General features: G+C 44.9%; 2 protein-coding genes across 18 annotated transcripts in view; both read right to left on the reverse strand.

The window, feature by feature from the left end:
* The window catches only part of EFCAB10 (EF-hand calcium binding domain 10), a 6,247-nt gene extending 2,911 nt beyond the window's left edge, over window positions 1-3,336 (reverse strand). The window contains exons 1-2 of the mRNA XM_005292370.3: window positions 3,134-3,336; window positions 107-271 (exon numbers count right to left, since the gene is read on the reverse strand). Coding sequence (XP_005292427.1) covers window positions 107-271; window positions 3,134-3,233 — 265 coding nt within the window. The 5' untranslated portion in view covers window positions 3,234-3,336. The remainder of the gene's footprint in view (window positions 1-106; window positions 272-3,133) is intronic.
* Window positions 3,337-10,958: 7,622 nt separating this feature from the next.
* Window positions 10,959-16,139, reverse strand: part of ATXN7L1 (ataxin 7 like 1) — a 183,907-nt gene continuing 178,726 nt past the window's right edge. For 16 of the 17 annotated variants that reach the window (XM_065553940.1, XM_065553935.1, XM_005292369.5 and 13 more), the window contains one exon: window positions 12,769-15,417. In XM_065553940.1, coding sequence (XP_065410012.1) covers window positions 15,376-15,417 — 42 coding nt within the window. In that variant the 3' untranslated portion in view covers window positions 12,769-15,375. Of the gene's footprint in view, window positions 12,695-12,768; window positions 15,418-16,139 lie in introns of those variants that run through there. The other variant, XR_010589613.1, reaches the window with a different exon arrangement.

A 16,139-nucleotide genomic window follows, 5' to 3' on the forward strand; every position in this document is an offset into this window, starting at 1 on the left:
TCACATTCTTTTGAGCAACAACCTTGCATATTATAGCTTAAATGTTCTGTGCTGTATTAAATAAAAATCCATATTAATTAAAAAATGCTAAGCAAGGAAGACAAACCTCCTTTGTACTGCACTAAGGTTATATAGCCTTGACTTGTTGTGTCCAGCATTTCAAACATAGCATTCAAATTTGATTCATCCACAAGGTAAGGATATTCCACATCACTTAGTTTTGCAAGCTTCACTCTTTCCAGTGCATGTATCAAAAACTCTCTTGGTCTTTCTGTAAAAGAATAAAGTTAACAAATCTTGTTGATAGTATACATTTTTTAAACTAGGTTTACTAATCTTACCATTAAATGCAAAAACAGTGAACTACAGTACAGTAGGATTTATTTTATTTTTACCTATAGTGCACTAGCAGTGTAACTTCACTGAGTATACACTAGTGTAAAAATAAATGTAATCTAGTTATCAATTAATTCTTCAGCCCTATAATTAATGCAAATTTTTCTATAAATATTAAGTTTCTGACAATCTCAAGGAAATACAAGTTATGGCAAAACCATTTGTTCTGTGTGCACCATCGTGCAAGTTCAAGTCTCATATCAGATTCAATGCTAACAACAGAATAGGAAGGGGCTGCTGTACTATTTGGATGCTGTGTTAAAAAGTGCAGTCTCTCCAGGTTATAATTTAAGGTGCTGTAGCAGTTAATGAAATGGGTGCTGCTCCCGGAAGCGGCTGGCACCACCTCCCTGTAGCCCCTGGGGGTTACAGAGGGCTCCATGTAGTGCCCTCACCCCCCACAGCTCCCATTGGCTGGGAACGGGGAACCGTGGCCAATGGGAGCTTTAGGGGAGATACCCGCAGGTGAGAGCAGTGCGTGAAGCCCTCTGCCCCCACTCCCCTATCCCCAGGGGCCGCAGGGACATGGTGCTGGCCACTTCTGGGAGAGGCATGGTGTGGGGTCAGGGCAGGCAGGGAGCCTGTCTTAGCCCTGTTGCATGCTGCTGCCACCCTGGAGCCCCTCCAGGTAAGCAGTGCCAGGCTGGAACCTGCACCCTGAACCCCTCCTGCACCTGCACCCCTCCCATGCCCCTGCCGCACCCCTCCTGCACCTCAACCCCCTGCCTTGAGTCCCCTGCCACCCCCCTCCCCTGAGCCCCTTTGTACACCCTGCACCCCTTCTGTGCCCCAAGCCCCTTCCTGCACACTGCACCCCCAACCCCCCCAGCCCTACATTCATGGCCCTGCATGCAATTTGCCCACCTAGATGTGGCCCTCGGGCCAAAAAGTTTGCCCACCCCTGCCCTAAAGCCTTGCAAAGGGGCAGTGGGGCAAACTGCTAGCTTATTACCAAGGCCTTATATATGATTTATGGCACATTAGACCTAAGTTATATGCCAAAGCCCTCAGAATTATTTAGCAGCGCTGCACTGAATTCTGCAGCAAAGTGAATGATTTTATAAGCACTTAACCTTCAATTTTAATGAAGTAATTCTAAAAAATAATTGAAATGTGAAAATGTATCACTACTGTCTATAATAAAATTTGAAACATAGCAGAACTTAGGCAGCATGTTTTTTGGAAAAATTATAACGTACACATAAAAAGCTCTTCTATCAATAAAATGATATCTTAAATTGCCCATTAATGATTCTTGTTAAATTTACAGCTAAGGTACTGGTATCTTACAGTCATAGGAAGTAATGCAATTAAAAAAAATCATTTACAATATTTTAATAGAAGTTGTGTGGAACCTTACGTTTGCTAATGGTATGGCTACACTTCACACCACTTCTGGCAGCATGTAGACCGGGGGTCTGCAACCTTTCAGAAGTGGTGTGCCGAATCTTCATTTATTCACTGTAATTTAAGGGTTCGTGTGCCAGTAATACATTTTAACATTTTTAGAAGGTCTCTTTCTATAAGTCTATAATATATAGCTAAATTATTGTATGTACAGTAAATAAGGTTTTTAAAATGTTTAAGAAGCTTCATTAAAATTAAATTATAATGCAGAACTCCCCAGAGTGGTGGCCAGGACCCAGGCAGTGTTAGTGCCACTGAAAATCAGTTTGCCTACCCGATGGAGCCACATGCCACAAGAAAAAGCAAGCTGCATCCAAACTGCAGAGTGTAGCTACATGCAGCGGTGAAAGGTTCGTGCAGAGGGGAGGCAATGGGAAAGGCCTTAGCTTAGTACTTGGGTATTTAGACAGGTTTAGCACAATTGTATAAATGTGCTAAACCTGTCTAATTACCCAAGTACTAAGCTAAGGTTATTCAGCCTTTGGGTTGAAGAATGGAATTTATGGTTAATTACTGTCTGGTGATTACCTGCATCAACAATTGATAAACACCCACTAGGCTGGATGCAGTTTCAATGCAGTACAACAAATCACCTTGTCTATATGCAAGTAGTTGCTCCAGCAGGGGCTAGTCATTTCCACGTTTCATTACAGTGCTGCCTGGGGGCCCCACCCAAGGCCCCCACAGTGCTAGGTGCTGTACAACTGAATACTACAAAGTCACTGTGCCCAGCAAGCGTGTAATCTATGTGTACGACAAGCTGCAACAGGTGCATTAAACAGGGTGGGGCAAAACCTGATGCGGGAATATTAAAACACGTGACGTTTTTACACACGCATCAGGCTCATCTGCTCGAGCAGAGATGGCAGCGTCCTGGCGGCATCGGGAGGGGCACGAGCGCTCCGCCACGCTGGCTTTTCCCAGCTGCACGGGATGCGCCAGGAAGGCAGGAGGGGCCCGTTGTGCAGCTCACGCCTCGGCGGCCCTTACGGGCCATAGATCAGGGCTTGGCGTTAATGCACTGACCGGGGGGACACACCCCAGATAGGCGAGCAAAGCCCCAAGCCTGCGCGTGGCGCTTGAGGCCGGGGGCGTTTCTGCCGCGCTGCAGCCGGGTGTGCATGCTTCTAGCTGGCCCGGGTCTGAGCCCAGTCACGTGTTCTCGCCGGACCCGGGTCCCTGCTGGGAGCCCTGCACCCGGAGCAGCGGGGGCGGGGGCTGTTATGGCGCCCCGCTCTCCTGCCAGGGGCTCAGCGCTCCGTCAGCCTCCCGCGGACTCCGAGCCCCGCCCCTTGGCCGAAGCCCGGCGGGGCTGGTGCCGCCGCCGTACCGGGCCGGTGGTAGAGCAGCAGCGCGCTCAGGTTGTGCAGCAGCTCCGGGATCTTGTAGCGCTCCAGGTACTCGCGGCCCTGCTGCTCGCCGGCCGCCATCCCGCGTTGCTAGGCGACCGATCACGCGGCCACACCTCCACCACGTGACCCGCCCGGGGTGGGGCTCGCAGACGAGCGCAGGCCCCGCCCCCGCGGCAGCAGTCGGGGCGTCCCGTCCCTAAGACCCAACCAAACGCAGCCTGGCGGCAGGTGCCGCTGTCACCCCGGCCCTGCCGGGAGGGAAGTGGCTGCGCGAGGGCCCCGGCTGCTGCTGCGCCGTCAGGGACAGGGCTGAGGGTGCCCGTCTAGTGCGCGCACCTGTTAGCTATAGGAATTTGCTACTTAGGGTGCACTGAGCATGCTCAGTAACACCTGAATCACTGCCCTTCACCTTGCCCTTACTTGACATCCAGTTCCGCAGCCTGTGCTTTACAGGGGACAGAAAGGGGCAAAGGGGGCAAATCGGAGCAGGGGGTGGCGGGCATGGTCAGCAGATGGGGCAGAAAGTGACTTAGAACAGTTTCTCACACTACACCTGACAGGAGCGGCACCAGCCCGTGTCAGCAGGAACCAGCGCACCCAACACCCCCCACCCAACTACTGCCATGGGGGTAGCGGACTGGTGCGGGTGGAGGCTCCTGGGTAGCCGGCGCCAGGCACCCTGTGGTGGGGAGCGCTGCAGTGGGACAGCTCCAGTCAGACCTGGTGGCATGGTAAAAGTGCCAAGAAGAGCATGTGCGAGCAACACTGCTGGGGCGATTGGCGAGCTGAGAGGGGACGAGGGGCAGAGGCCCAGCCCTGTAGTGAAGGACAGAGGCTGGGCTGAGACACTGAGGGTGGCACACAGTGCAAGGGGCAGTGTGGATGGGTGGCACATCATGGGGGCCTCAGACCACAGGGGGAGGGAGGGCTGTGGCAGAGTTGGGGCCCCAGAAAATTTTTTAGAACAGAGTGTTATACTCCTGGGGGAATTCACTAACAATGGTAACAATTCACTAAGCGGGTAGGTTGCTACATTCTGCTCTGCTTGAGGGGACAGAGTCTGCTCCACCTCTCCCTCCCCAGAAACACACCACAAACCTGCCCCTCCACGCCAAGCATGCTGCAAGAGCGAGTGAGAGGGAGGGACAGTTTCTCTCGCTCTCTGACTGCCCAGCCCTCCTGTCCGGCAGTGATTTATCTCTCTACTGGCTGCTCCGGGCACCCAAGCTGACCTGTCTGCACTGCCAACAAGGGGCGCATGACCTCTTTTGCGGCTTCCCTTTGCTTCTCCATCAGAAGTCATTTTTCTGTGGGGAAGCAAAGAAAGCTGGTGGGGAGGAGCATGAATTCTGCACAGCAATACAGAATTCCCCCAAGAGCAAAGACTTCCCCCACCCCATTTTTGTAGCTGCGCATTCCTCGTACATCAGGTTTTCTAAACCTCTGCTGTGTTGTTGCTCTTTTCTGGACTCTAGTTTAGCCAAATATTTTCTAAAGTACTCCAGCTCAGGCCTGCCCCATGCTGAGTAGCAGAAGACAGTTACTTCCCCTCTCTTACACACTCCTGTTGTTATAGCCCCAGATACTACTAGCCTTTTTCACAAATGCATTAATTTGTTGTCTTACATTCAATTTGTGATCCATTGTAATGACCAGATCCTTTTCCACAGTACTACCACCTCTCTGGTAAAGAGGATGATTAAACCCTATTTGAGTGGATGAGGCCATTCAAACAGGAGTAGCAAGGGATACGGAAATAGGAACAAGAACTTGAGCCTGGAGGGCTCCAGTGGAGTTGTGTGGAAGAGACGTCAAAGGTAACACAGAGTGGCTGGAGAAGTAAGGAGAACCCAAAGAGGACAAGTTTCAGAGTAACAGCCGTGTTAGTCTGTATCCGCAAAAAGAAGAACAGGAGTACTTGTGGCACCTTAGAGACTAACAAATGTATTAGAGCATAAGCTTTCGTGGACTACAGCCCACTTCTTCGGATGCATCCGAAGAAGTGGGCTGTAGTCCACGAAAGCTTATGCTCTAATACATTTGTTAGTCTCTAAGGTGCCACAAGTACTCCTGTTCTTCTTTTTCCAAAGAGGACAGTGTCTCAGAACCCAAGAAAAGAGAGGCCAGCAGGGGGAAGGGAGTACAGGGTTTGCAGCAGACTGGCCAAGTTGGCTGAGGCTGGCATGTAAGGTTTAAGATTTAACCAGTAAAAGATCATCTCAGATCTTGGTGAGAGCTATTTCTGATGAGTGGAAAGGATGGAAGCCAGACTGAGTGGATCTAGTGCTTAGATTATATAGAGCCACTATGTGAATCTATGGAATTCCCACACCTTGAATATTACATGCAGTTCTGGTCATCCCCATCTCAAAAAAATTATAATAGGAAAAAGTACAGAGAAGGGCAATAAAAATTATTAGGGGTACGGAACAGCTTCCATCTGAGAGATGAAAAAGATTGGGACTGTTCAGCTTGGAAAAGCACTGACTGAGCAGGGATATGATAGAGGACTATAAAATCATGAGTGGTGTGCAGAAAGTGAATAAAGAAGTGTTATTTACTCCTGTCACATAACACAAGAACCAGGGGTCACCTAATGAAATTAATATGCATCAGGTATAAAACAAACAAGGAAGTAATTCTTCACACAATACACAGTCATGTGGAATTTGGTGCCAAGGATGTTGTGAAGGCCAAAAATATAACTGGTTTAAAAAAAGAATTAGATAAGTTCATGCAGGATAGGTCCGTCAGTGGCTGTTGGATGCTCAGAGATGCAACCCCATGCTCTGGCTCACCCTAAACCTGTGTTAGAAGCTGGGACTGGGATGGATCATTTGATAAACAGCCCTATTCTGTTTGCTCCTTCTGACGCATCTACCACGGGTTGGTGGCAGAAAACAAGATATTGGGCTAGATGGACCATTGGTCTGACTCACTATAGTCATAAGTTCTTAGTGTGATGGAAAGAAGTCAATACAGTTGGTGTAAAAAGCCTGCTCCCTGATTCTAGATGTCCCTTCAGGGGAAGAGGGAGTGGGGAGTGCTGCTCTGCAGAGACAAAAGGATCAAAGGTGGTTTGTACACAGGAAAAGGAGGCAGAGGAGATTGTGAGGAAGGAAGTGGGAAATAGATAGCTGTCAGGACAGGATAGGGACAAGGAAACAGAGGGACTGAAAGAGGAGAGCAGACAGTCAGTGACTGTCAGAATATCCTCTTCAAGAAATCAACCCTGAGTGATACCAAATTAGAAGTCAGCTTACAACACTGGGAAGTGCTACCCCCATAATAAGTGGTTTAGCAGTGTGAGATTTTATTGTGTACTGTATGTGCTTTAAGTGGGAGGCTGAAAGTTCAGCCACCTAGACTCCACTACACTAGCATTGTAACTGAAAAATTTAAGCTTTCCTGAAGTGCTCACTTTGTAGCACAGTTGCATTTAGTTAATATCCAGGAAAGCAAATTATACTCTGTTGATCTTAACATTTTCTTAAAGTACTGTGAACATCAGCCACATTTATTTCCGTTTGTGGCAATGTGATGTAGTCCTTTAATAGTCTCTCAAGTCTCCTTCCCTCTGGACTGGCTTAATGAGGTAAATGTTTTACTTAGCCCCTTACTAAGAGCTATTTGGTCTCTCTACGTCAGTCGAGTGTCCGGCAGAATACTTAGTCAGAGGATAACAAAATGTCCACGTGCCATCTGGTAGAGCCTTATTAAATGGATGGCTCAAACTTATTAGTGCTATGTTGACAGCTTCTCCCTGTTACATCCTGGGGTCTTTAATCATGCAAAACTCCCACTGAAGGGATTTGGTCAGCTACAGATTGTGAAATTTGGCATTGAGAGATTTTTAAAAAGATGATTGCTGCTCTCCCTCTGCTGCACAATCTAGAGAGATGCTTCAGCTCCATATTTCAGTTTAGTCTGATCTTTGCTATGCCTAAACAAATGTGTGAAATGTGGATGACTCAAGGAAACCTCTCTCCGCATACAGAATCAATGATCACAACCAGGAATAAGAACCAGGATGTTCCAGTCACACTGGAAATCTAGGAATGAATGACTTTGTAAACAGTGTGACAGGGAAGATCACAACTGAAACAGTCTTTCTAGTCCCCCAAAATATGAAATAGGAAAAAGATGCTTAAGAGTAAGATTAAAAAAACAAAAGAAACTGAGTATAGCTCTGGAAGGAATAAGCAAGATTGGAAAGATGCAACAGCGGGCCACCAAATCAGAAACAGACAATAATGATTACTGGGCATGTGGGATAAAAGCCTATTATTACTCTATTCTAGACCTTTCTGTATTTAATCCTTTGCCAACATTAGTATATCATGTTATAGCACTAAAGGTCTCTGAATTAGTCTGATAAAGGAATATAGTCAGAAAGGAGGCTTCAGAAACTATTGAACCAACCCACCTTCTTCATGACTGTATTCTGCAGTATTCTCTACCTATCATCATCCCTGCCAGCAGTCTCTATAGGTTTTTAACACCTGTACCCAGTGGCCGGTGTCCTGGCATGTATGGGTATGTCTACACTGCAATTAAAAATCCATGGCTGGCCTGTGCCAGCTGACTCAGGCTTGTGGGACTGTTTAATTGCAGTATAGACGTTTGAGCTCGAGCTGGTGCCCAGGCTCTAGGACCCTGCAAGGTGACAGTGTCCCAGAGCCCAGGCTGCATCCTGAGCCCAAATGTCTACACCACAATTAAACAGCCCCTTAGCCCGGCCAGCTGCAGGTGTCTAAGTGCAGTGTAGACATACCCTCTGAGAGCCGCCTCTTCCTCCCAGAAGCAACTAAGGGATACTAGGGCCACTTTCATCCTTGACGTCCCTTCTCCTTCCAGTAAAATTAGCAGTTCAGCCTTTGCAGAGAAGCTGCACATTGTTTTCCGGGAGGAGGGGAGGAAACCTGGGAACAAAGCAGCTCCGGAGGGGCAGGGAAATACACATAACTACAGTAATAACAGGAGAACAAGGAGGAACAGAGGGCTGGAGAATATGGGGGCAGAGGGAAACTTCAGAGAGGGTAATATGGAAGGGCAGAGAGGGAAACCATGAGGAGCAAGAAGCCAGAGGGAAAAGGGAACATGTATATAAGGGACAGCAGCAGGAAGGGAGGCCAATGTTTGGCGAGGAGATGGAGAAGGGGGAAAAAAAAGAAACGAAAGTTCCCTCAGCCCAGCAATTAGGAGAAAGCCAGAGGAGACAGTCATTTTTGTTGGTACAGTTAAGGCAGAATTTTAAATCTAAATTATCACAAACAAATTGGGGGGGGGGGGGCACTTTTATGGGGAAAACCTAAATGCTCCAAAATGACAAAGCAGAGGAAACCCAAAGGTGATTTATTATTTTAATTTGTAATTTTTAATTATGATTTTTGGGGAGTAGAGTTTATAATTTGGAATGCTTAAGGTTGGCAATGCCTTATACAGGGGGTTTATTATCCCTGTTCATCACCATGGGATTTGATGTGTATGAGCCATGGAAGTTTGATCGTTGAGGGAGGTTTGCGAGAAGCTTGTACAGCAAACTATTATGAGAGAAACCAAACATTGGGTGAGTTGGGAAAAAAGGATTTAACAACGTTTCATGGCTGCATAACGTGTGGAATATAAGATGCTTGTTAGCTAATCTTTTGTCAGCCGCTCCAGGATAAAGTGTATTTTCAGGGATTTAGAGTGTCTTTCTGTTGGAAACTGAATTTGGCTGAAAGTTAGTATACAACCTGTCAATGAAGCTGAACTTTGTCACTTCACATGTTTTAATCTCTTAGTGATGCATGAGCCCAAACTGCCCAGGGACTTAAAAGGTGTAATTGAAAAGGATAGTGGCTGAGGCTGGACACACTGCAGGTGCTGGCTTGATTCGGAAGTAGATTCATGAAATAGCATTTCCTAAATCAAGGTGCAGGAGCCAGACTAGTCCCAGGAGACATGGGGAAGAAGAAAGGAGCAATTGTGTTGGGAAAGTTGCACGTCTCCAAATCTGTCTTGCCCTCACCAGGGGACTCCTTTTAATACTGACTTCTTTTTGTCTCTGCTTCTGCTGAGTGTCTTGCTAGCTCTTAGGCCAGGTCTACAATACAGACATATATCAGTAAAACTACATCGCTCAGGGCTGTGAAAAATTCACACCCTGGAGCAACGTAGTTATGCTGATCTAGTTTCCAGTGTAGATGGTGCTATGTCAGTGCGAGTGCTTCTCCTGTCGACATAGCTACCATCTCTTGCAGATGTGGATTAACTATGATGACAGGAGAATCTCACCTGTTGGCACAGAGTGTCTTCAATTAAATGCTACAGTGGCAGAGAAGCACTGATGCAGCGTTTTAGGCCTAGACCTACCCTTAGAGAGAGAAGCTGGGTGAGGAAATATCTTTTGTTGGTGAAAGAGAGAAACTTTTGAGTTTACACAGCGTTCTTCAGCTCTGGGAAAGTAGTCAGTGTCACAGCTAAATACAAGGTGAAACAGATTGTTTAGTATACGTAGTTAACACATATGTGAACTCCTCTGGGAATTCTGCACCAAAAAATGTAAAAATTCTGTGCACAATATTTTAAAATTCTGTATACACCTCTACCTCGATATAATGCTGTCCTTGGGAGCCAATAAATCTTACCGCGTTATAGGTGAAACCGCGGTATATCAAACTTGCTTTGATCCGCTGGAGCGTGCAGCCCTGCCTCCCTGGAGTGCTGCTTTACCGCGTTATATCCGAATTCGTGTTATATTGGGTCACGTTATATTGGGGTAGAGGTGTATTTTATTTGTCAAAATAACACAATATAATCACTCCTGTTTCCATTATTTTGGTAATTTATTTCAAAATACCTATCAGGAAATATGTCTGTAACAATACAGACAAAAGAAAAAGATGCAGGAAATTTTTTTTTGACAAATTGATTACTTACTGGGCATATTAATACAGAGTTTTGAGTAATTCATTTAAACTGCAATACAGAAACATATTTCTAGCACCCCTCAGAAGTGGTGCAAAGACTTGGGGGAGTCAGGAGTAATGGAGGAGCTGAGGGAGAGGGAAGGAGCCTGGGAGTGAACCTGGAGGGTTGTTGGGTGTGGGTGGGAGAAATATGGAACAGGATAGCCTCCCCCATCAGGGCCGGCTCTGGCTTTTTTGCTGCCCCAGGCAAAAAAGCCTCCGGCCGCCGCCGCCCCCCCCCCGCATGGCGGGGGAGGGTGGCCGGAGCCCCGGGGGGAGGGCGGCGAGCCCCAGCTGGGGCTCCGCTCTCCCCAGCGGCCAGAGCGCCAGGGGGTGGGTGGCGAGCCCCGGCTGGGGCTCCGCTTTCCCCGGAGGCCAGAGCACCGGGGGGAGGGCGGAGTGCCCGGCCGGGGCTCCGCTTTCCCCGGCGGCCAGAGTACTGGGGGGAGGGCGGAGTGCCTGGCCGGGGCTCCGCTCTCCCCAGCGGCCAGAGCGCCGGGGGGAGGGCGGCGAGCCCCGGCCGTGGCCCCGCTCTCCCTGGCTGCCGGAGCCGGAGCGCCACAACGTGCCGCCCCCCTCCAGGTGCCGTCCCAAGCACAAGCTTGGTGGGCTGGTGCCTGGAGCCGGCCCTGTCCCCCATGCAGATCCTGGCTGACCTCTAGCCTCTATCATTCAGTCAGGCACATCAGGCCCTATCCCTGTGTGTCCCTGCAGCATACCTCCCACCTTCCATGAGTCCCCACACCGCCCTCCTACCTGTGTCCCTGCAGCCTCCCCTCCCCCATTCCCATGTGGCCCTGCAGCCTACCTAGGGTGACCAGATGTCCCGATTTTATAGGGACAGTCCCGATTTTTGTTTTTTTTCTTATATAGGCTCCTATTACCCCCCCACCCCTGTCCCGATTTTTCACACCTGTTGTCTGGTCACCCTAAGCCTACCTACCCCCATCCCCATGTGTCTCTGCAGCCCTGTCCCCATGTGGCCATGCAGCCCCCCTCCCATTCAACCACTGGCTCAATGCTGTCACCCCACTAGCTTCTGAGCCCCCGCCCCAGTCTGTCCCCACCACACTAGTCCTTCTGAACCCCACTCTGTGATCCCCCCCAATAGCCACGCTCTGTCCGTTCTGTGCCTCCTCACCTGGCCCCGCTGTGAGGAATGCAGTCTCTCCCCATCCCTCTCTGCTGGCTTGTTGCTCTCTCTAGCAGGAGGGTTCTCTGCCAATTGAAGTCACTAAGACACAGGATTTGGGGACTTCATCAGCAGAGTCAGGGAAAGGGTGGGGACGGTTTTGTGGCCTGCAGCATGCAGGGGGTCAGACCAGATGATCATAATGGTCCCTTCTGACCTTAAAGTCTATGAGTCTATGAGTCTCTTCTGGAGCCACAGCAGCCCCTGGAGGGCGAAAAGTGTAACTGCAGTGCCTCTTCAGCAGAATCTATATTCTGCAGAGAAAAAAAAATCTGGGGGGAACATGAATACTTCGTGTGCGCAGTGGTGCATAATTCCCCCAGGAGTAACATATTGTAAGAGACCATTTAAGGTAAAGTAGCCAGTTAACACTGCAGTCATAAGACAAAAAAGGGGGTCAGTGTGTTACAGATTAGTGTCTTTATTAAATCCATTATTTTTACTGTCGAGTAAAGTTATGAATTTAAGCTCCCAGGCTCATCTTTTGTAGATGTTGTGATGGTTTCCTTTAAAGATGAGGACAGAGGTCAGATATGGAACAATCACTTTGTGAAAAGTGTTAGCATTTGGTTAATTATTAAGTATCAGATATTATGCCAATATTTTATTTACTGTTTTGGGGCAAGAGGAAAACACAGGCAACAGGATGTGTTACTTCCTGCCCCAAAACTCAGTCTCTCAAACTGGCCAGTTCCCTGTTGGACAAAAACCCGATAATTTCCAGTTCCCTGTTGGGTAAAAATCCTGGCTAATTTCCAGTGTCTAGCTGAGACTGTCAGGGGTTGCTTTGCTGAGGGCAAGGGAGGATTTGATTGCCATGAGGAGAAGGGCTGGAGAGGGATTATGATTAGCAGGCAAAGACTGTAGCTTGCTAACGTTATGTTTTAGTCACTAGAAAATGTGTTATTTTTGTTTTGTTTGTAACCATCCTTGTCTCTCTTTTTCTCTTGCTTGGTATCACAAATCTATGTTGTTTATTAATAAACTTATTTTTGTTTTATTATAAATTCGTCCCAGTGCTGTTACACTAAAATAAGGCATTCATCCTCAGTTGAACCAGCAGGCTGGTGTGTATTCTGTCTTCTTGGAGACTAGTGGACCTACTAATTTCTGAGTGTGTCCAGTCAAAGGGACTGGGCACTGCAGAGAGATATTTCTGGGGAACTCGGAAATTGGGGTTCACTGCATGTTACCTGGCAAATTCTTGAGGAGTTTGTTGATGAGGCCGACCGACTGGTGTGGCAGGGAGCTGTCACAGTTTAAGCTCTGCCAAAGCTCTCACCTGCTGAGGCAGAGGGGTACCAGGGGCTTACGGTTCTGGGCACCTTGAGAAAGGGTCACAGAACCCCGTTTAGTCCAACTGGCTGGTTCTCTGCACAGGAGTTAATCTTCCCCTGTGAAATGAAGAAAAGTACAATTTTAAAATATATACACATTTCTTTTTAAAGTTAAATAATGACACTGCACATTTTTTCTTACAAACATATAAATTATTTTATTTACAAAGCCATGTTACAAAAAAAAAAAAATAATAAAGCAAAAAACAAAAAATACAATCGCTCACTAGAGAATATCTCCAGGCCCGGTGTTGAACCATGGCAGTATCAATCAGATACATGTTTGTTCTGTTTTTCCTTTTTTTAAACTGTAAGCCATAGAATTTACTATTTACACCTACTTTAGACATTTATTCTGCTTACAATTATCACAAGCATGGAATGAATTCTATTTGATACTGCTAACACAGAAAGGTGCAGGACAAAGAATGAAAATACTTAGTGTTACAAAATATGGACTGTAGAAAAGAAATTGACTGTACAAGTATGGCATTATTTTTTTAGAATGATTGGACATGCTTTCTTCAAAAGTTTTCTGGAAAAATTTCTAAAATCTGAAGTAGGAAAGCACAATATAGCAGGTGCAAATTCATTTCTGTGCAACAACAGTTATTTAATATACCCCATGACTGACCAGCTATGCAAAACCCACAGAGTTTTGTTAAAGTGCCATGGGTCAACAGCATAACAAAATATAAGGTGTAAATAGAAAAATTTCATTTTTTTTCTTTTTTTAAAACAATAGTTCACTGAGAATCAGCAATAATAGAATATGCCGTATAAACTATTCTCTACAAAGGTCGATCAGCACTATTTACAATTGTTACATCAATACAAAAGAAGGCATACAAGTTATCCAAGTTGCTTTTTTTATTTTTTTTATGGCTGACGGGCCTATGCATTGCGTATGTGTAACAACCAAAGCTTCTGAGCCTATATTGCTGGAAACAAATCACAAGATCTTCAGGCAAATGAGGGAGAAAAAGAACCGCTGAGTGAATGCTACACTAATAATGCATTATAGGCTGGTCCAGTTTATATCCATTTTTAAAAAGGTTTATTTCCATTTCACTTTTCAGGCTGAAGTTTTTAATACATATAAAATCAAATAATGCTTCTTTAATGAAGGGAGAAATACCATGGGTTTTCACTTGATACTTAGCTTTCACCAAATGCTGTCAGGCCTAAGCCAGTTGAAAACAAATTTAAGCAGCATTCAAAGGTTAGTCTCCATGTTCCAGCTTTCCAATTAAAAGATGCATGTAAAGAGCTAAAAATTCTTAAAACTAATGAATTACTCCTTCAGTCACTGACAAGCATTATTTCTCAGAAGCAGCCACTGAATCCCAAAAGCACTGTTTTTCCTCTGGAAGCAGAGGGACACTTCATCAATTACAGAGGGTAACTTTGTTACTAAGATTTTTAAATTCCTGCAGTTTTACAACCAAAATAAATTAAAAAACAAACAGTTCTGCTTCTAAAACTGAACAAGACAAAAATTGTGCAAAAATAACAAAGATATGTACACATTTTTCAGTCTGAAGAAATGTTCAATAAAAACAATTCAAAGAACATGTTAAAAATATAAACATTGCTTAAACTTTCCTACATTTCATACTGTTTCTGAAACTATTCCGGTCAGCTAGCTCCGAAATATAGTAAAACATAAATTATTACAAAATTAACACTATAAAAATTTACTTTAAGAATATCTTCTAAACTTTTTTCAAAGGATCTAGCCTCGTTTATAATTCCTTAAACATTTTATAATTCTTAAAATCTGCCTTAAGCCTTCTTTTTTAAAAAAAGAAAAAAGTAATCTCCTTACTATCTGCAGTCTCTCCTTTCCCCAAGATGTAAATAAACCAGCATATAAGTGCACTTTTAACACTGTAGAAATAAAAATTAATTCCTCTGTACTAATGTTCCAGTACCTGGTATCAATTTTCTGATTATAAAATCTACATTTTATATAAAAAAAATCAGTAATCCTATAAGAAACACTGTCAGTGCAATTCTATTGATGCAAACCAATCTGTTCAACTCCTGTCCTTGCAAACCCAAATTGTTTAATGAAGCAAACCAATAGTATGATATTAGGGGTCACAACTCCCACCACGATATGGGGAATTTTCACGTTGCGTTCCTACTAACTTTAGCAGGAGTTAGATGTGTAAATCCTCCATGCGTTGATTGGAGTACAGACTCCTTAAGAGCCTGATCCTGAGAGACGCTGAGCACTCAGAACTCCCAATGAAGTCAATGGGAGTTATGGGAGCTGAGCACCCATCAAAATTAGTTCTTAAAGTTGCAATGCCCCAATTGTTACAAACTGCTGAGAAATGCACTAGGTAATATTTTTTATCCATAAAACAAGCATAAATCCAGAGATTAATGTAGTTTGTAATTAATGACAACAATTTTGGGGGACAATTTAAAATCCAAGCCATGAATTAGATTATTTTGGAATGTCCACTGTTACTGTTGTAAGAAACAAAGGGAGCAAAGCAACATTAACAGCTTGAGAAGGCATGAAACAGAACAAAGCAGAATGCACAGATCAGTGGCAAATACAAGCGAGAAACTAAACAATCCACTATTATAGCAGTTTTCTGTAAATTTAATTTAGAACCACAAACTGATAAAAGGTTAAATCCACCTGCAGGACACAGAAAATAAAAACTCTGTGGTGTAGGGTTGCTGAGAGCTAGAGATTATAGGCTGGTTCCTTTTCCTTGCTATGGAAGAGTCCTTATCCTACCAGTCCGATTTGATGTTTTCTAAAAGAGAAACCAGAGCCAGTTTCAAAACCATGAAACATTTCCCAGTACATGTGCTTGTTCATTCAATACTGTAACAACTTTAATAATGCACCTGCTGCAAAGCCTAAAAAAGGAATTTGTTTTTCTTAAATCTCATAACAAATAAAGTATAATCCCTTTTGAGAAATAAATTCTCTTTTTCTAAGAAATAAATAAACTCATTACAATGAAAAGAAGCTGCATCAAATATGCTGTTTGTTTCTTGTTGAGAGTGTGTGTAGGGTTTAAAAAAAAAGAGATTCAGTGATACACTGACTTAATGAACACAAGAATCAGGGCAAATGTGAAATAACAAACAGGAGGCAGTTCTAAAGAATCTTTTCCTTATACATCACATCTCTACTAGCCTTAGACAGAAAAGCTATTGTAATCCCAAATGACATACAATGCACTGTCACCTCTTACTACAGTGATCTGGTTATACATATTTAAAAACCATAATACAATGAGGGCTTGAAATATTAAAACAGTCAGGTACCTAAAAATATTACAAAGACAAAAAAATGATTAGTTATAAATCTAATGCAGGGATGGATGTTATGGCCAGTAATTCTGGGGAAGTCTGCTTTTAGTTCACAGCTGACATCAACAGGTAGAAGACATTTTCATGTAAAGTCATCATTTTACCAACTCCATTATGGTTTATTAAAAACCACACAGCGCAGGCTACTGTGACAATA

Source organism: Chrysemys picta, chromosome 1 (genome assembly GCF_011386835.1).
Source record: "Chrysemys picta bellii isolate R12L10 chromosome 1, ASM1138683v2, whole genome shotgun sequence".
Lineage (NCBI taxonomy): Eukaryota > Metazoa > Chordata > Testudines > Emydidae > Chrysemys > Chrysemys picta.